Source organism: Oncorhynchus mykiss, chromosome 13 (genome assembly GCF_013265735.2).
Source record: "Oncorhynchus mykiss isolate Arlee chromosome 13, USDA_OmykA_1.1, whole genome shotgun sequence".
NCBI lineage: Eukaryota > Metazoa > Chordata > Actinopteri > Salmoniformes > Salmonidae > Oncorhynchus > Oncorhynchus mykiss.
The window spans coordinates 44,148,959-44,170,961 of NC_048577.1; the positions used below are offsets into that span (position 1 = coordinate 44,148,959).

General features: G+C 43.3%; 1 protein-coding gene across 3 annotated transcripts in view; it reads right to left on the reverse strand.

Moving 5' to 3' along the window:
- LOC110486489 (phospholipid phosphatase-related protein type 5) overlaps positions 1-20,192 on the reverse strand; it is a 47,796-nt gene extending 27,604 nt beyond the window's left edge. For 2 of the 3 annotated variants that reach the window (XM_036941203.1, XM_036941202.1), the window contains exons 1-2: positions 19,729-20,192; positions 14,427-14,554 (exon numbers count right to left, since the gene is read on the reverse strand). In XM_036941203.1, coding sequence (XP_036797098.1) covers positions 14,427-14,501 — 75 coding nt within the window. In that variant the 5' untranslated portion in view covers positions 14,502-14,554; positions 19,729-20,192. The remainder of the gene's footprint in view (positions 1-14,426; positions 14,555-19,728) is intronic. The other variant, XM_036941201.1, reaches the window with a different exon arrangement.
- Between the last annotated feature and the right edge of the window lie 1,811 nt (positions 20,193-22,003).

The window sequence follows — 22,003 nt, forward strand, 5'->3', positions numbered from 1 at the left end:
GCGAAAGAGAGACTGGGAGTGAGGAGGGTGAAAAGAGTGTGAGATACAGAGGGAACTGCTTGCATTGGTATCGGTGAGTCTGAGTCTACTACGGAGGAGCAGTGGGTGTATTTTTGGATGCTGTGTGTGAAGAGTAGTGTGAATGTGATCATAAGCATCCTCCAAACCAGTTATATGAGCTGACATCCCCTGTGACTGATTGATGTCTGACTCCAGGGTTTTTCTTATATAGGCAGGTCCATGGATATCAGAGATACACTACTGAAATATCAACTCAAATGCAAGTCGTCTTACAGTTAAAAAAAAAAATATGAAAATGGTGTCTACATGTAATATTTTCCCCCATATTGAATAGACCAAAATATACTTTTCCATTACTTTTTGTATCTCATGGAATGTACACTGTACAGTAGTATGGTGGAATGGAGCTGCATCTGACTTAACTCAAATACACAAAACAAATCCTAGCTGTATGGCCTCGTTTATCATGGAAGTGAAGGGATAGTAATAGCCCCTTTCCTGGGTGAGGGGACATGTTGAGGGGACACTCCCTTAGGATATTATCTGTGCTCCATTGCCCTATGACCATAGACACTGCAACACACACACACACACACACACACACACACACACACACACACACACACACACACACACACACACACACACCAGGGTACTCAGATATTTTTTAAATTTGTTCAGAATCCTCTTCACTCTCTCTACCCTCCCTTGAGAGAGAGACATGTTATGCCATGTGCGGTTGTCATGGTGAAGAATGTAACGGTAGAGACGAGTTCACAATATTGTGTAATTTCATTTCCTCTCAACAGGATTTATGATTGCATAAAGTGTGAAAGTATAGTATATTTAGGTTAGCGTGATCTTGTCCTCCTTCAGAATGATTCAAGGGAGAACATTGTAATGAAGACCAGCAGCATCACTGAAAGATACATAAGAACTCAACATAAACTCATATACTTTATAAATGGCGTTATATTAAATTATACTGTTTATTAACTGTATGTTCTATACTAACAATGAGTATGCGGAGTAGGTTTATGTTTAAGTAACACATCTGCAATAGTGTAGCCTATTCCAGATACAACATTATCTTATCAACAATGATACCCAAAGCCCCAGATTTATCACATCCCAAGCCAATGTTATTCTCTCATTGTGTATCTTTATCCCCAACAGCCTGGAGAGAAACAGAGATGTTTTGAAGTAGGAGTGAGTCATATCATTTCCCCGTACCATTATTTTACATATGATCTGGGAGGGATCTGGGTTGGATTTGAATCATTACATTCTGAGAACTGTTCATCTCACAGTAATGCATTTTAAAGACATATGAGATAATGTATGGCATTGTGTTATTAGCAGTACATTGTTCAATAAGACACAGTAACAGTAGTGAGGACATTATGCCCATTCAGGTGGCCTCTTGTCCAAATCCAGTTGTGGGTTTGTTGTTTTTTGTGCCAGTCTCACTTTCATCTGACTCGTTGGACTGGTGATGTTCAGACACATTATGTACACCCTGACACCTCCTCAACCTCCCTCTGCTGCTCTCTCTCTCTCTCTCTCTCTCTGTCTCTCTCTTCCTCCCTCTCTCACACTCAATCACTGTCTACAGTATCTCTCTCTCTCACACACACCAATCTGCTTGTATCTGACTGGTCCAGCTGTGCTGCTGTCAGAGCTCATGTCAACCAATCCCTGGTCAGTCATAATTCGTAACCTGTGATTGGATGGTCACAATGTGAAACATGGCAGTACTGTTTACAATGTGGGCCGGTCCCATTTAATATTAGCCAGTATGAAAAAAATCCCTTAAAAAGGGGTAGAATAGTTAAAAAAATATAGATATTTTTTCCACTTTCTAAGGTCAAAATAAAACTCTGAAATTGTGAAAATGATAATGCACTTACTGTGTAAGAGCTGTTGAAAAAAAATCATGGAATTTCAGCCTGTTCAGTTGGGATGGTGTTGTTTTTATCAGGAAATGATGGTTCCGTTAGCCTGGAGGAAGAATTTGCACACTGCAGAGTGACAGGCACCTCTTCTCCTCTATTCTAAGATCATTAAGTGTTAATTGACGTGGACCTAGCAGAGGACCACCCGCAGAGCGCAGCGCCCAAATAGAAAGCCCTTCCTTTATTCTTAGTCACACACTTCTGGGTCGTGGCCAGAGACTATCTAATGTGATGATGAATGTTAGAACAGTGTGTCCTCTTCATTAAGCATGCTTCAGAAGACTGAATATTTTAAAATCAATACATTTGAAACTATTCTGTTTCCGAGCCTAAGCAAGTGGACATTCGCTCAGGCATCCTGACTGTGGTTATACAGTTATACAACTATGTTCTCCTGATCAGGTGTTTTGTAGGGAGCTATTGTGCTAGCTAGTCCCACTTTAGTGTTGTTCTAGCGCTGTTATGTGTTGTTTGTGGTGGAATCGTTTCAAAATTACCTGCATCCCTCACAGAGAGATACTTTTCTTGCTTGGGATCTTGCATTGTTAGCACTCAAACACAGGGGGACATAATTGTCATTACCTTCAATGACCACAGTTTGAGTAGCAGTCGTGACACCCACACTGCTGAACACAGTTACCCTGTCGTTAACCTTTTCAACAAAGGCTGACCTGTCATGCACATCCTCACAGCACCAGTATTCAAAATGACACAGACAGGAAGCCATTTTGCCTTTTTCGTAAAATACTGTTCCACCTTGCTTAAGTATGAAGTTATGAATTTCACATTGTGTGTATATATTTTCCTTTCAACATGTCCCGTGTCCCTGTCTTTCTTCATCTTCCTCAAATCTTAACCTTTTACTTTCCCCTCTCTCAACCCCCTGATTCACCTCCTAAAATGATCTTTCTCCCCTCAGTCTCCCCTCAGGTTTCACTGTTCTCCACGTCTCCTCCCCTCGTATTTTCCCAGCTGTTCTCTAGCATAGAATGCTTTAACTGTGGTGAATATTTCATAGCTGTACATCTGTGTTCAGGACAGACCAGAAAGACATAAAGTTCTTGAAGACACCATTTAGACTACGCCAATAAACTCAGGGAATACTCCATCACTCTCACCCCAAGCTTCCAGATAAAACATGTATCATAATCCTAACTCCACATCCTAATCCTAATCCTTGGGTGTAATCCCAAATCTTTTCTTTTGTCCATTTCACTAAAAAAAATATTCAAAGGCACTTAAATATTTTGTCTTGCCAATTCACCCTTTGAATGACACACATACACAATCCATGTCTCAAGGCTTAAAACTCCTTCTTTAGCCTGTCTCCTCCCCTTCATCTAAACTGATTTAAAGTGGGTTTAACAAGTGGCATCGATAAGGGATCATAGCTTTCACCTGGATTAACCTGGTCAGTCTACAGTGTGTCATGGAAAGAACACGTGTTCCAAATGTTTTGTACACTCAGTGTATCTCCCTAAAGAGTACATAATATACTATTCCTGACCTGTGTGCCTGCCATTCATGTGTAAGCAGGCCTGTAAACAACCTATGTATGTTATATGATGTTTTATGAATGTTATGGGGGATTACAGATGTAGGATCTTAATTTGAGCCAGTTTTCTGCAGCAGGAAAATAATCCTGCAGCAACAGAAAATGTGAATCATTATGTGGACATTTTTGTAGGGGTTGATACATTTTTTCATTAGAGAAAATCAATTCTGACATTTTTAAGTGGAAATGACACACTTTAGAAGCCTTTTTAAGACTCAAATACACTTTGCAAGTTTGCATTTCCTGCTGGGCAGAAAAATTATCGGTATCAAAAGATTGAGGAAATTAAGATCCTACATCTGTAGAGATGCCGTTTGCTTTTCAAAGTGCTTTTCTCTGCCTCCATGTATGATGCATTCTCACCCTCCATTTTACAGTACATGGTCTAACCTTACTCCATGGCTCCAAGCTCTGCTGACAGACCTCACCCCCCACTGAGAGGACAACTTTACAGAGGGACTCCCATGCTGAGTGGACAAGACTGTGTAGCGTGATGCTCACTACCACTGACCACCATACTCTAACACAGGGTCAGCTGAAATATTTGTACATAGTTTTGTCTCAACGTACAGTATATTTTTCTCAGGAGGAACAGCCATGTCCCTTGGTGCTGCTAAAGCAGTGTGCTCTGAAAGAGCAGTTTTGTGTTTTGCTGGGTGGGGTGGGCGGGTTCAGATGGAGAGCTGGGCACAAGGGCCCACGTCAAACACATGCTGTCCATTAAGAGCCCCCAACAGCCTTCCACTCTACTGCCATCACACACGCTACACTGAACCGCCCAGACATGACAGGAGACATGGGGAGAGAGGAGGGGGAATGCAGGGAACAGGTGCAGGACTAGGGGTGGTGGTGGTAGCAGCAGAAGTCCCCTCTCTCCCCCTCTACAGTCACAAAAATAGCATTCACTAAGGACCAGGTCCAACAGTGAGGGTAGAGGGCACAATAACAGATGATTGTATGATTCACTAAGTGTGTAGATTAAAGAAAATTCCCTTCAACTTGCTTACCTTACCCTATGTGCATACAAGTGTTTGTGTGTGTGTTGGTGTGTGCTGAATCGCATGTTGAGCTGGGAGGCTCCTCTGTAACTGACTGTAAAGTGGGCTGGGAGGGGGGCTCAAATGGACGTTGTGTAACCTTTATAAACACACACCCCTCTCCAGGGTACTGACCAATGCATGTGGAGAAGAGAGATCACTCCTGCCCTCCACACTATAAGACACGATGCAACAACACAGAGACGGTTGTCACTGGCATCCTCAGTCTAAGGAGTTGGTGTTGCCCTCATTACATACAACTTAATATACTCTTATTGTGTGTCAACAACCAAATCTCTCCTAGGTAGATGTTCCCATCCATGCAGCTGACAGCAGGTCAGTGTTAATTATAGCTCAACTACAGACTACAGTAGAGTTGGCAGGACTGTGGTCTAATCCTGATCTCAGGCCTGTGCCAGACAAACAGGTGAGCTGAATGGGAGATGAGTGAGGCTGGAATGGAGATATTTTTCTTCAATCAATCTATACTCTTAATTTTCTTCAATCCTTTCTCTTCATTTCTTTCATAAGATCCATCTCAACATCTATCAGACCCACATGTTGAATAGCTAGCAACATTAGAGATAGTACTTTTTGCTCATTCTGCCAGCCAGCAGCTGATCATGTGACTATTTGACAGAGCAGATACTAGTCAATAGAAACGTGTGAGTGTGAGAGAGTGTGAGTGTGAGAGAGTGTGAGTGTGAGAGAGTGTGAGTGTGTGAGAGAGAGAGACAGACAGAGAGAGAAACAGACAGAGAGAGAAACAGAGACAGAGACAGAGACAGAGAGAAAGAGAGAGACGGAGAGAGAGACAGAGGGAGACAGAAAGAGAAAGAGCATGAAAGCATGAGAGAGCAAAATAACGGAGATGGAGGAGGAAAAATAGATGGACAAGGAGGGATGGGAGATTAAATTAACAGGAAGTATGTCTCACTGTGCATTGTTGGGTCTGTACAGATCCCAGTGGTGGGAGGAAGAAAGGAAAGCAGAGGAAGAGGAGGTGTACAAGGATGGAGGGAGGAAAGAGAGGACGGGATGGCGGGGGAGTGGAAGGGACAGGAAAAGAGAAAGGTTGAGAGGGGGTGAGTGAAGAGAGATGGAGGAGAGTGAAAATGGCATATGAGAGGTACTGTAGCATGGAGAGGTTGGTAGTTTGGCATGCTTTCAGGGCTGTGTGTGTGTGAGAAACGGGAGAGAGAGAGAGATAGAGAGATAGAGGGAGAACGAGTAAGTGCGAGAGAGGAAGAGAGAAAGAGGAAGAGAGAGATGACCGATCTGTGTGAAAGAGTGGAGGAGGGGGAGAGTAGAATGGGTACAAAAGAGAGATGTGAGCTGAGCTTAGATCGTCCTCCAGAAAACATCTCTAGGGCTCCTTCTTGAAATATCTCTTTCTCTCTGTTTCTGCTTTTCAATCTTCACTCCCTCTCCCAACCACTCTTTCTTTTCCATGTAACTTCTCCGCTATGCAACTCTCCTCTGATTTCCCCCTCTTGTCATGAAATCCCTCTCGCCCTATTTTCAGTACAGCTCTTCTTTTGTCCCAGTGATGCCTCTGTCGTACACTATGTGAGGATGGGTGGGGCTGTAAACTGGGTTATAATGGCTGGTAAACAGACCCACAGACCAACACACAGGGGGGCCTGAATCACTGGGTGTAAATATTTAGTCAGATCCATACCCCTTCATAGTGTGGGACCAGGGAGGAGACCCTGTACTCACATTACACTGATTACATTGCAAAAACACATACATTAATGCTACAGCACATATCACAGTTCCTGCTTCTTACGAGTGTAGACACACTCACCTGAAAATGATGTGAATGAAGGCTTATAAAATCTTTACATTGCAGGTCCTTTATAAATATGGAATTACACAGGAATAGCAGTAAAAGCTGCGGTGTTGGGTTCTAAATTGAAATATTGAAATATCCTTAGACATGTAACCATATTAGAACTGGGTGTATGGAAATCTAGAGTGAGAAAGGGGAGTGCAGAAAGTTATCCAGCCAACTGCTTAAGGTGTTTCCACATATTCTATGTTTTGAAACACATTTAATCCCAAATGAGGGATTATAAATGAAACACTAAAAGGATGGGGAACTTTGACAAAGTGATACTAAGAGACCACATTCACAGAAGATTGATTGACAGCTGGCTACAGCGACAACAATCACCCACTTCTCTTTCATATTGTCTGCGATCGCTAAAGATTGGAAAGCTGCCGTGTTCATCCCTCTCTTCAAACGGGGAGACACTCTAGACCCAAACTGTTACAGACCTACATCCATCCTGCCCTGCCTTTCTAAAGTCTTCGAAAGCCAAGTTAACAAAACAGAACACCGACCATATCGAATCCCACTGTACCTTCTTCGCTATGCAATCTGGTTTCCGAGCTTGTCATGGGTGCACCTCAGCCACGCTCAAGGTACTAAACGATATAATAACTGCCATCGATAAAATACATTACTGTGCAGCTGTCTTCATTGACCTGGCCAAGGCTTTCGACTGTCAATCACCTCATTCTTATCGGCATACTCAACAGCCTTGGTTTCTCAAATGACTGCCTTGCCTGGTTCACCAACTACTTCTCAGATACAGTTCAGTGCGTCAAATCGGAGGGCCTGTTGTCCGGACCTCTGGCAGTCTCTATGGGGGTGCCACAGGGTTCAATTCTCGGGCCGACTCTTTTCTCTGTATGTATCAATGATGTCGCTCTTGCTGCTGGTGATTCTCTGATCCACCTCTACGCTGACGACACCATTCTGTATACCTCTGGCCCCTCTGTGGACACTGTGTAACAAACCTCCAAACGAGCTTCAATGCCATACAACACTCCTTCGTGGCCTCCAACTACTCTTAAATGCTAGTAAAACTAAATGCATGCTCTTCAATCGATCATTGCCCACACCCGCCCGCCCGACTAGCATCACTACTCTGGACGGTTCTGACTTAGAATATGTGGACAACTACAAATGCCTAGGTGTCTGGTTAGACTGTAAACTCTCCTTCCAGACTCACATTAAGCGTTTCCAATCCAAAATTACATCTAGAATCGGCTTCCTATTTCGCAACAAAGCCTCCTTCACTCTGCCAAACATACCCTCGTAAAACTGACTATCCTACCGATCCTCGACTTCGGCGATGTTATTTACAAAATAGCCTCCAACACTCTACTCAGCAAATTTGATGTAGTCTATCACAGTGCCATCTGTTTTGTTACCAAAGCCCCATTTACTACCCACCACTGCGACCTGTATGCTCTCGTTGGCTGGCCCTCGCTTCATACCCGTCACCAAACCCACTGGCTCTAGGTCATCTATAAGTCTTTGCTAGATAAAGCCCTGCCTTATCTCAGCTCACTGGTCACCATTGCAGCACCCACCCGTAGCACGCGCTCCAGCAGGTATATTTCACTGGTCATCCCCAAAGCCAACTCCTACTTTGGCCGCCTTTCCTTTCAGTTCTCTGCTGCCAATGACTGGAACGAATTGCAAAAAAATCACTGAAGCTGGAGACTTAGATCTCCCTCACTAACTTTAAGCATCAGCTGTCAGAGCAGCTCACAGATCACTGCACCTGTACATAGCCCATCTGAAAATAGCCCACCCAACTACCTCATCCCCATACTGTTATTTATTTTTGCTTTTTTGCACCCCAGTATCTCTACTTGCACATTCATCTTCTGCACATCTATCACTACAGTGTTTAATTGCTATATTGTAATTATTTTGCCACTATGGCCTATTTATTGCCTTACCTCACTAATCTTACTTCATTTGCACACGCTGTATATAGATTTTTCTATTGTGTTATTGACTGTACGTTTGTTTATCCCATGTGAAACTCTGTGTTGTTGTTTATGTCGCACTGCTTTGCTTTATCTTGGCCAGGTCGCAGTTGTAAATGAGAACTCATTCTCAACTGGCCTACCTGGTTAAATAAAGGTGAAATAAAAAAATGAACAAAAAAAAACTTATTGAATGCAAAATGGTGGAATGCTTCAATCAGGAATGTTTTAGAGCCTCTTAGAATGACTGAGTGGATGTGCAGGGGTACGAGGTAATTGAGGTAGATATATACATATAACTAGTAACTAAGTGATGTGATGATAGATAAAAGTAGCAGCAGTGTATGAGATGAGTCAAAAACAGTTTGTGCAAAAAGGGTTGATGCAGATAGTTAAATAGTTAACCATATAGCTAGCCAGACTAACTAGTTATACTTGGTGCATCGCTACTGCTAGCCATGCGATAGCAGAGAGAACAGTCTATGACTTGGGTGACTGGAGTCTTTGACATTATTTAGGGCCTTCCTCTGAAACTGACTTGTATAGAGGTCCTGGTTGGCAGGGAGCCCGGCCCCAGTGATGTACTGGGCCGTACACACTCTGTTGCGCCTTGCCGTCGCATACCAAGCAGTTGCCATACCAAGCGGTGATGCAGCTCGTCAACATGCTCTCAATTTAAATCTCTCTTTAAGAAATGTCTCCCACACTAGCTCCAGAGGTAGTGTGGAAGAAATCTACATCACATACCGCCCTCTGAATGGTACAGTGTAAAGACAACAGCTCTCCCACACCACATGTCCATGCAAGAATTACCTTAATTACACCAATACCAGTAGGCAGCATTTTTGCTTTGTTAGCCAAATTTGTGAATCATTGCGTTAATCAAGCCTGCAACACTATGTGCAATATGGTTTAGATGAGAAGCTCCTGTATAGTTTGAATTGCTATCCTCATTTTGTTTGTCCATATACAATGACATTAACAGTATGCTAATAGCTACACTCCCACATGAAGCAGGAATGTGGCTTTGGCCACACCACATCAAAGGCTTGTGTAAATAGAAAAGTTGCTAATCTGATAGATCTCACTAGACATATTTTACTCATGTAAATCCACCTTTAATATACACTCCCCTATGTATTTATTAATATTATTTGGACAGTGAAGCTAGAAAGTTTCATTTGGCTCTATGCTCCAGCATTTTGTATTTGAAATAAAATGTTTAATACAAGGCAACAGTACAGAATGTCACCTTTACTAAGAATTCAAGGCACACCTAACCAGCATGGCTACCACAGCATTCTGCAGTGATATGCCATACCATCTGGTTTGTGCTTAGTGGGTCTATAATTTTTTATCAACAGGACAATGACCGAAAACACACCTCCAGGGTGTGTAAGGACTATTTGACCAAGAAGGAGAGTGATGGAGTGCTGCATCAGATGATCTGGCCTCCACAATCACCAGACCTCAACCCAATTGAGATGGTTTGGATGTGAAGGAAGGAAGTGAAGGAAGTGAAGGAAAAGCAGCAAAGTGTTCAGCATATGTGGGAACTCCTTCAAGACTGTTGGAAAAGCATTCCAGGTGACTACCTAATGAAGCTGGTTGAGAGAATGCCAAGAGTGTGCAAATCTGTCATCAAGGCAAAGGGTGGTTACTTTGAAGAATCTAAAATATATTTGCATCTGTTTAACACCTTTTTGGTTACTACATGATTCTATATGTGTTATTTCACAGTTTTGATGTCTTCACTATAATTCTACAATGTAGAAAATAGTAAAAATAAAGCTAAACATAAAGTAGGTGTCACGATTCTTCAAAATCGAACCAAGAAGCAGACCAGGACAAGGAGAGTAGGAAGAAGGTGAGTATTTATTTACAAGTGAAAGTGAATGGTTAGATATATCCAGGTGGCGTAGCGGGCAGCGGTGGTGAGTTGATGGGAGTAAATAGGTGTATCCAATGGGGAAGCGGAATCCTCCGACGACCAGGCGGGAATGGGGTAAATGATCCGGGTGAGTAACTGAAGACAAAACAAACGGAGGTAAGTTTAAGGCAAGCAATACGTAACAAACAACAAAACAAATTCTATCCAACTTGAGGCAGATACTCTGGCACAACATACTGTTCATGGCTAACGATCCGGCAGGGAATGGATGTCAGGTCCGGGCTTATGAAGAGGAGAGATGATGATCAGGACCAGGTGTGCAGATAGCTGATGGGATACAGGTGCGGGTAATCAGAAAACCCCAACTGGCTACATTGCCCGGCAACCAGATAGGGTGCCTTCCAGGACGCCGGAAAAAACACTCCAGGACAGAACACAGGCAAAAACAGACTCAGGAAACGGGATTCGTGACAGTAGGTGTCCAAACTTTTGACTGGTACTGTTTTACCATTTAGAAATAAAAGCACTTCATGCATCAACTCTCCCACCACACCCAAGTAGCGCAGCGGTCTAAGGCACTGCATCTCAGTGCAAGAGAATCACTACAGTTCCTAGTTCAAATCCAGGCTGTATCACATCTGGCTGTGATTAGGAGTCCCATAGGGTGGCGCACAATTGGCCCAGCGTAGTCTGGGGTAGGCTGTCATTGTCAATAAGAATTTGTTCTTAACTGACTTGTCTAGTAAAATAAATATTTCAAAGTGTCATAAGTATTTTGTCAAATTCTCTTACAGTGCTTTCGGAAAGTATTTATGACCCCTTGACTTTTTCCAAATTGTTACGTTACAGCCTAATTCTAAAATTGATTAAATACTTTTTTCACCCTCATCAATCTACACACAATACCTCATAATGAAAGCAAAAACAAATTTATTAGAAATAAAAAACTGAAATATGACAGGCACAAAGACCACACCCCCAATACATACTTTTTGGAGGGTATGATATTTATGCCTCTGTAACTTTCTCACTCATCATTATTCAGAATTAATTCCATGAAACATTCACTTCTATTGGGTACAACATAATCTGAAACAAAAGCAAAACAAACAATGAATTTGTCCAAATACTTCTGAAATAGGGACCTCCGAATCACAGTCTTTCACCAGTCATTCATGCTTCTCTCATTGTTTTACTTGAACTACTACTTTCCCTTCCACAGTGCAGAGCTGCTGAAAACACTGTGCTGTGGCTACCTCAAGCTGGGCTGGCTGAGTGCTGAGTGCTGAGTGCATTCTCCCTGCTTTGATTCAGAGGCCAAAACATAAAGCAGGGGCAGCTCTTTAATGGACATTTACCAGATGGCAACCAAAGGAAAAGTCTGTTTTTCTTTGTGTCTTAGCGCTCCAGCTGATCACAGCACTCTAAAAAAAATATGTGTGTGTGTGTTCTTTGTGCACTTCACTTGAAAGACTCTCTCCGACAGGTGTTACCCACCATCACACACTGGGGTTATCTTTAGAGACGGAGGAAGCAAAAGAGAAGGAAAGGTGTTTTTTCACCTATTTAAAGTGTTAATGAGACTGTGTGTGTGTGTGTGTGTGTGTGTGTTCTTCTGAACAATAATTAAAATTCTATGAAAATGAAGGCAACTCGTTTTCAAATGGACAGATGTGGAATATTCATTACCGTAAATTGTCACCATTACCATTCCTTGTCCTTACTGTGAATAAACTAACACAACAAAACGGAGCTTCATTGGCTAAATAAAACATTAGCAGGATATAAAGACAAATTGACTCTGGTTGGACACACAAAACCACGACGAAACAGTATTACTGAGCTTCCAAAAGCAGCTCTGAAAGCCCTAACAGTACATCAACAGTGCCCTCTGGTGGGTATAGAGTCCTATAGAGTCCTCCCATGGAACGCCGAGGGGAATGGTCCATCACACTGCATGTGGTGAGAGATAGATGATGCCCACACACAAACACAAATGAGTACTGCTCATTATGAGTACTGCTCATGCCAAAGACATTAAACACCCCTGCAGTCACGGACATCTCCAACGTGATTCTGACTCATAACCATTCAGTCCAGAACAGTGGCTGAGAAACGTGGGACATGTTTGATAAGAGGGGAAAGCACACCATGTAGAACAGAACGGGTCATTTAGCGTCCAAATAAAACATTTGAAACATTGAGAGTAAATCAGTTATCGTTGCTTTTTAAAATGTTAGAGTAGAGTGTGTGTAGAGCATATTACTTGACTACTTCTTTATGGTTTAAGTTTTGGTTCATTGAAGTTGATGTTTCCAACTATTCGGCTAGGTTATTCCTGCTTCCATATTGCAGCTGCAGCCATTATACAAAACACATTCCCACACTTCATAAACTGAATCTGTGACCACCCATACATGGTGCTGTGTGGACAGGACACATCAATATTAGGTTACAAGACGCACCACACACCCCAATCACATGATACCGGCTGTCCAATAGCAGTACATCCAAAGATATCAGAGGGGCATGGAGGGGGACTTTGTATTTCCTCCTCCATTGGTCTGGATAACTGTTTATGTTAATGTGGCCTTTACAACCCAAAAGCTGAGTTCTCTGCTACACCTGATTAATTATACACACACAGTGGATTATTTCCTAAAAGCATGTCTGTGTTCTGACAATGGCATTTCCATGCATCTTTTGTATCAACCCAGTGCTGAGAGAAAGTGATCCGTATAAGCGCTATTGATGTTGAAATTCACATTCAGATAGAAGAGACAGAAGGAGATATCTATATCTAATAAATGTCTATGACTTTCAGGGAGGGAGGGAGGGAGAGAGAGAGAGAGAGAGAGAGAGAGAGAGGCTAAAGCCTGCATAAGAGGGTAGGTAGTGGATGAAAGGAGGTAGAAGAGAGAGACAGACAGAACATTTATCCAGCTGATTGGTTTCCATGGAAACGTGCTGATGAGGTGTGAGTCTAAATAAAAGAGCAGGTCCTGGTTCAGTCTAAATCACTGTCTGTCTGTGACACACCGCTGGGGAGGGGAGGGGGACAGGGAGAGGGACAGGGGAGAGGGGAGCTAAAATGGTTGGGTCTCAGTCAGACCACACTGTCACATCTTCTGCACTCACTCACTGCTACCTCACATATTGCACATTATGATTCCACAAATCCCACATATCACTACAACTGTACTGAATACCACAAGGTATGTAGCACTTCATTCCTCTTACAATTCTTTTCACCTTACATGTCATACATCACACCTCATATGACACAGAACACCTTGTACCTCAAATATCACCTATTCCACCTCACATTAAATATGTATGAGGGATGGCACAGTGGACTAAGGGAGTGCCTTTATTGTGGACCATAAACTAACAGCATTGAGACCTTCAATACCCTCTGAGTAATGTAGCTCCCACAGCAATACGGGACACGCCTACGGGAGAGACCCTGTCCTTTGTGTGCGTGTGTGTGTGCGCCTGTGATCTGTATGTGAGTGTGTGTGTGTGTGTGTGTGTGTGCGTGCGTGCGTGCACGTGTGTGTGCATGTGCCTGACAGTGTGTGCAGAGCATCCAGTACCTATCCAAAACACAGTTAGCTGTGATATCACTAAATTCTTCAATGGATCAGATGCAAAGACTCATATAAACAGGAAGCAGAGATCACATATTGTAGCAGTGTGAAGACAGGAAGCTCCATCTGAAGAGATTACATACTATAACAACTATTTTATACCCACTTGTTCCATGTTACTCAGTCTCAGCCATGGCAGAGAGACCGTGGCAGAGAGACCGTGGCAGAGAGACCGTGGCAGAGAGACCGTGGCAGTGAGGTGGATGTGTGTTGAGCTGACAATATTTACAACATTTTCCACTGAAGCTAAATATGAGAAAGTGTTCCCTGGCTGCTGGACAGCAGACAACAGCCAATTGAGGTCAAGTAGTAGAATGAATGGAGCTCATTGAGCTCTGAGCGGAGCGGAGGGGGGTGAGAAACTGAATATGGGGAAGGTTAAGGGATACGGAAATTCCCCATAAAGAGATATCATCAACCAGCATGAAGAGGCCCTACTGGACCCATGAGGAGCCAGAGGGTCCATCAGCTCCTCCCAGTAGTGTCATTTTAGCCAATCAGGAAAAGAAAGACTTGGCAACTCACCTCAACAAACAAGAAGCAGGGAACTATGGAGCTGCTGCTCTTCAAACCCGGCTTCTCCTCCTCCGCCGCCATCATTCTCTCGTTCTCTCTCTCCTGTCCTCTCTCCAGCACTCTCTCTCTCCTCACACCTGTGAAGGAAAGAGCGTTCCAGGTCAGTAAGAGTTGTCTTGATCTAAAGGCAGCTTGAGGCCAAGCTCAAAGTATAACATTTAAGTTTTATCCCATGACAAGAATGTAGCGTTGGATGGAACAATGGGTCTTGATGTTCTTATACAGAATGACAATTTTGTTTACATGTTACCTCTGTGGCCATGAGACAAAGTGCAAAGACCCTACCCCCCCACCCACACACTCCCTCCCACTCTCCTCAACAAACACAAAGAAACAACTAAATAGTATAAAATAGGCCTATCAGTGTGCAGTAATGAGCCTCTCCCTCAGTCCTGATGAGTCAGTGCTGAAATGAAAATACAGATTGTGTCTAACACTGAATGCCACTATAATGAATGGAACCTTTATGAGTTAGAATAAACATAAATCCAGCCAATACACAACACAACATGGAAATAGCATATTGTAATGATGCAAAGTAGTCTTAGATTAGAAATATGCTCTTGACATTTGCATAATCACATTTATGTTCTCATCTATACTGAATTAGACTATATTCCAACCAAGGCACAACCCTCTGTCTGCATGTCTCATTCAATGTCATGTCTACACGCTTTACACCACAGGTAAGGGTGCTCTCGAGCGGCTAGATGTTCTTTACCGTTCGGGCCATCAGATTTGCCTGCCAACAATGCTCCTTATAGGGCACATCACTGCACTCTATACTCCTCTGTAAACTGGTCATCTCTGTATACCAGTCGCAAGACCCACTGGTTGATGCTCATTTATAAAACCCTGTTAGGCCTCACTCCCCCCATCTGAGATATCTACTGTAGCCCTCATCCTCCACATACAACACCCGTTCTGCCAGTCACATTCTGTTAAAGGTCCCCAAAGCACACACATCCCTGGGTAGTTCCTCTTTTCAGTTCACTGCACCTAGCGACTGGAACGAGCTGCAACAAACACTCAAACTGGACAGTTTTATCTCTTCATTCAAAGACTCAATCATGGACACTCTTACTGACAGTTGTGGCTGCTTTGCGTGATGTATTGCTGTCTCTACCTTCTTGCCCTGTGTGCTGTTGTCTGTGCCCGATAATGTTTTCACCATGTTTTGTGCTGCTACCATGATGTGTTGCTACCATGTTCTTGTCATGTTGTGTTGCTACCATGGTGTGTTGTCATGTGTTGCTGCCTTGCTATGTTATTGTCTTAGGTATCGCTTTATGTAGTGTTGTGTCTCTTGTCTTTATGTGTGTTTTGTCCTATAGTAATATATATATATATAAAAAAAATATCCCACCCCCGTCCCTGCAGGAGGCCTTTTGCCTTTTGGTAGAATAACAATTTGTTCTTAACTGACTTGCCTAGTTAAATAAAGGTGAAGTAAAATAAAAATACACTGTATCCCCAGCAGAATTACCTTGAGGGGAAGAATACAACAAGCTAGCCTTGTCGGTTCAAGGCAAGGCTAAGGGACAGACAGGAACAATGCAAACTGGACATGGTGCTCAGTCAGTGAGGAGTCTCCTGAGCTGGGACCTGAGGTTTTCCCTGACTACAGGAACAACTACAGGCCCTAGTCATAGGCTATTGCGAGTCAGGTGGTCAGGTGAAACGCAGGGACCTTCTTACGACCATCCAACCTCTGTGTACCAGAACTCCTCCTGAAAAGATCCTATAGCTTGGATCAGGTCTGTGAGAGTTCCCATTTCCTGGGCGTTGTCAGATCGACCTCTATTCGGAGGAAATTAGTGTTGTGTGCCTCCCCCCACTGACAGTCAGTCTGGCAGGATGTCAGAGAATAGGCTGTGAGGATGAATAAGGAATGACACTGGGCTCTTAGCAGCAGAGAGAACGAAGAGAAGCAGGGCTGCTTTTAGAAATATCTCTCTCTCAAACATCGTGTAGCTGTGACTGAACAAGCTGAGGCACCAGGTAAGGGAAAATCACACAGGATATTTTGGTGATCCTGCTCTACTGATCCCAGCAGCTGATGGGCAGTGTAATGCAGCCTGGGGGGGACGGCCAGGTGTCTAACGTCCCTAAGATCAGGATGCCAGGAGGAGGGATGAGAGAAAGTCAGAACACAGGTGTTGCTATTTGAGATGGAACAGTGTCTGTCAAAGAGAAAGCCTCTGTGTCCACATGTGCTGCATACCGAATAGAAAATATGTAGCATTTTGTAGAAACCTTTTGGGTGGGCAGGGAGGAGAGGGAGGAGAGAGAGATTTGTTGAGGAAGATAAAAGTAGGACACCAAGGGCAATTTTACCCAGAGATAGGAGAGAGAGTGTTGTTTGTTAGCATATGCCTGCCTGCGCATGCGTGTGCGTGTGTGTGAGTCCAGCTGGATTTGATCTGAAAGGGAGGCAGGGTGACAGGAGTCCTGATCTTGTTGGCTTGCCATCCGTCAGAGAGCCCAGCCAGCCTGTCATCACTGAGACACTGCAGCCCACAGACACACACACAAACACAAAAGTGAGAGAAATTGAGGGAAGAGAGGAAAATACCAGGGAAAGCGAGAGGGAGGAAAAAGAATGAGAGATGGGGGTTAGGAGGAAAGGACATGTGAAGTGAATGAAAGGATGAGGATGAGGTTGTTAATATGAATAGACTAGTGACTAGTTAGCTGACACAGAGGAGGAGGAGAACTATACAATATCCTGCTGATCTGAATTTACAGTCATAGGAGAGGAGCCCAGGAAACCATATGTCCACTCTCCTCCCTCAGACACACACACGAACATGCACGCGTGCGACACACACGCACAGGCACATGTACAGACACACACCGCCTGGGGACACAAAGGCTAATTGGACACTACAATCTGGATCACGGCTGCCTTCACGTCCAGCTATTTCTACCACATACTGAGAGATACTACACACAGATATATTACAACTGCACATATATATATTGTAATATTCTATATGAACATACAAGAGCAAAGTACAATGTACAGTGCCTTCAGAAAGTATTCATATCCCTGAACTTATTCCACATTGTTGTTACAGCCTGAATTCAAAATGGATTCAATATTTTTTTCTTACCCATATATACAATATCCCATAATGACAAAGTGAAAACATTTTAGCAAATTTACTGAAAAATCTCATTTACATCAGTATTCACACCCCTGAGTCAATACATTTTATAATCACCTTTTGGCAGCGATTATAGCGGTGAGTCTTTCTGGGTAAGTCTAAGAGCTTTGCATACCTGGATTGTACAATATTTGCACATTACTCTTTTTTAAATTCCTCAAGCTCTGTCAAGTTGGTTGTTGTTCATTGCTAGACAGCCCTTTTCAAGTCTTGTCATAGACTTTCAAGCCTATTTAAGTCAAAACTGTAACTAGACCACTCAGGAACATTCAATGTGGTCTTGGTAAGCAACTCCAGTGAATATTTGGCCTTGTGTTTTAGGTTATTGTCCAGCTGAAAGGTGAATTTGTCTCCCATTGTCTAAGTAGTCTATCAGCAGACGGAACCAGGTTTTCCTCTAGGATCTATTCCATTACTTTTTTATCCTAAAATACTCCCTAGTTCTTGCCGTTGACAAGCATACCCATAATATGATGCAGTCACCACCATGCTTGAAAATATGAAGTGAACTGTTGTGCTGAATTTGCCCCAAGCATAACGCTTCATATTCAAACAGGATGCATGTTTTGGAATATTTTTTATTCTGTACAGGCATTCTTCTTTTCACTCTATCATTTAGGTTAGTATTGTGGAGTAACTACAATCTTGTTGATCCATCCTCAGTTTACTCCTATCACAGCCTTTAAACTCTGTTTTAAAGTCACCATTTGACTCATGGTGAAATTCCTGAATGGTTTCCTTCCTCTCCAGCTACTGAGTTAGGATGGATGCCTGTATCCTTTGTAGTGACTGGGTGTATTGATACACCATCCAAAGTGTAATTAATAACTTCACCATGCTCAAAGGGATATTCAACGTCTGCTTCCCCCCCCCCCCCCCCCCCCCCCCCCCCATCTACCAATATGTGACCTTCTTTGAGGCATTGGAAAACCTCCCTTGTCTTTGTAGTTGAATCTGCGTTTTAAATTCACTGCTAGACTGAGGGACCTTACAGATAATTGTATATGTGGGGTACAGAGATGAGGTGGTCATTAAATCATAATGTTAAACAATATTATTGCGCACAGAGTAAGTCCATGCAACTTATTATGTGACTTGTTGAGCAAATGCATACTCCTGAACTTATTTAGGCTTGCCATAACAAAGGGGTTGAATACTTATTGACTCAAGATATTTCAGCTTTTCATTTTTTATTAAATGGTAAAACGTATTTCCTCTTCGACATTATGGGGTATTGTGTGTAGGCCAGTGACAAAACAATCTTCATTTAATCTATTTTAAATTCAGACTGTAACATAACAAAATGTGGAAAAGGTCAAGGGGTGTGAATGCTTTGTGAAGGGCACTGTATATGGCAGTCTGGTTGATCCTTCCATCCTTGAATGTAGCCATCCCCCTGACACAGTACTACTCAGAGAGGTACAAGGTAGTATATTCAATGTGTTTGTACAGCCCAATGCAGCATTTACATGGCACTGTCTGCTTCTTTCTTTCACCCTTTGTGTGGCTATCCTGTGCTGCTGAATACTCTCCTATAACCAATCACGTTCAAAGAGATCAGTCCAAGTCCCTTTAATCACTGCACTGTTGTCTTGGTGCATTACCAAGGTATGTGTAGTTAGCATGCAGGATGGTAGTATGTTGAGTGCGTGTGCCTTGCTCTTGACAGACATGTTTCACTCAAACCAGACCACATGCTGAATCTGCAGATATCATGTGTGCAGAATACATGAACACACACACCTTCACTTACATGCATACACCCCCCCCCCCCCCCCCCCCCCCCCCCCCCCCCCCTCCCACTTCACGCTATTAATAGGGCGGTGTAGGTAGGGGGGGACCCTAATAGGATTTCAGAACGCTAGGTTATTAGAGCTTCCCTTTGGGGAATACCATGGTGTAACATTCCTCACCGCCACATAAACACCAAAACACTCTCACTGCCTCTGCATCAGACCACAATCTGAACCATTGACATACAGCGCAATGTTAGCATGCTAATGCTCCTCATACTGCAACCCATGCAGACAGAGGAGAGGAAAACAGACGGAGGAGAGGAAAACCCATCACCCTCCTCTTACCTTAGACACCTCGCTGCTGCCTAGCTCCTCTGTTGCCGTGGCACCAGATTCCTACGCGGAGGCCATATCAGATGAGGGAAAGTGTAGTGAAAATCTCCCCACCCAGCTGCCTCTCTATCTCTTCTCTTCTTCTTCTCTCCTCCTCCTGATGCTCCAGAGTGAAGCGTGGTACTGGAGCTCCTCAGACAGACACACGCGCACGGAGATAAAGAGCGCTAGCGACTCCCCAGCCCTCCTCACACACTCGACACACTCCCCCTCTAATTAGCCACTTCAAATAAGCAGCCTGGGCTAATCAATTAAGTGTCGGGAATTACTGCATGTGCTGCGCTGTCTTCCAATACAGACCGAGAGGCAGCGTGTGTGGAAGATTGTGTATTCGTGTGTGAGTAAGAGAGAGAGAGGGATGTGTGGTATCTGTGCCACTAGAGAGAAGCTCATTTGTATTCAAAACTTGTTTCCTTCCATCCCTCTCTCTCTCTGTCCTCCCTCTCTCTCGCAGTGAATGAGGGAGGGAGGGAGGGGATGTAAACCCCAAACAGAGTGGTGTGTGTGTGTGAGAGAGAGAGAGAGAGAGAAGGATTGAGGGATGGGGGGGAGCTCAGGTGTGCCTCTTTGTCGGGCTGCAGCCTGTCTGCCTCAGGGCACACAATCCAATAAATACATGGCTATTGATCTAGGGCTGGTGTGGGTTTAATACTGCAGGTCAGGACTGATAAGAGATAGGGGCTGGCTGCCTGCCTGCCACTGTTAAACAGGACAGGGTCAACAGCCAGAGGGGAACTGTTATAGTGGAAGGGAGAATCAGAGTGTGTGTAGAGAGTGAGAGAGAGAGAGAAAGAGCAACACAATTAGACCCAACCAAATCATGAGGAAACAAAAAGAGAATTACTTGACACATTGGAAACTAAGCTGCACTTCCTGCCTTCCTGCCAAATGTATGACCATATTAGAGACCCATATTTCCCTCAGATTACACAGATCCACAAAGAACTCGAAAACAAACCACATTTTGATAAACTCCCATATCTATTGGGTGAAATTCCACAGTGTGCCATCACAGCAGCAAGATATGTGACCTGTTGCCACATGAAAAGGGCAACCAGTGAAGAACAAACACCATTGTAAATACAACCCATATTTATGTTTATTTATTTTCCCTTTTGTACTTTAACTATTTGCACACAATGCCATTTGAAATGTCTTTATTATTTTTGAACTTTTGTGAGTGTAATGTCTACTGTTAATCTTTATTGTTTATTTCACTTTTGTTTATTTTCAACTTCCCTTGCTTTGGCAATATTAACATATGTTTCCCATGCCAATAAAGCCCCTTAAATTGAGGGGGGTTGACATACATGTTCTTGCCAAGGCTTATCATATTAACAATATCAATGACATGCTCTGATATTCTTGATGGGGGCAGTCTGGCCTATTATTAATGTGTTTGTAACATTCCACTTCCAGGGGAAGGGACTGTGGGCTCAGGCTGTTGATGAAAGTACGCGTCAAACTTTGCTATGTGATCATACTGCGAAGATCTGAGGCTTACAGTTTCACCGCATGAAGAATGTCCTCATTCAGTAGCCAGCGGGGTTTTAATGCAGCCGCATTCAGCTCACATCTGAATCATAGTACACATGTCTTCAAAATAGACCCAACTATACCAAGGTAGCTATGCCCAACCGGTTCTGTCTCGTCTCAAAACCTCAGCTTCTCACACATGCTCAGTAGCACATTTTAACATTGATTGGACAGAATTATTTTTTATTTAACTGGGCAAGTCAGTTAAGAACAAGTTCAATTTACAATGGTGGCCTGGTCTGTAGTGACGCCTCTGGCACTCAGATGCAGTGCCTTAGACCACTACGCCACTCGGGAGCCAGAATGCCTTGTGGCCAGAAAAGCTCTTGAGTTTTAGTGGGAGTGTTTATATGAGGACCTCTAAGTGCTCCCCATTCCACCCTGAGGTGTTAAATGAATCAGCAGGTCAACCACGGGTAACTCCACAATGACTCACTCACCTTCATTAATATAGCATTTCCACTGGGAGGCTGATAGGCATTAGCCACATTAGCTAACACACAGTGCTCTCTTTATAGTATCTGACCTATACACATACATTATATAAATATGTATCTACAGCATAAATCAACACAGCCACTGGGGGTAACCCCTCTAGGCAAGCATAAAGCAATGCAAGACTGTTTATTTGTAGTTGTGCACGGCCTGTATACTAAAAATTATGATAATTGTGTTAACATTTTTCTTTTTA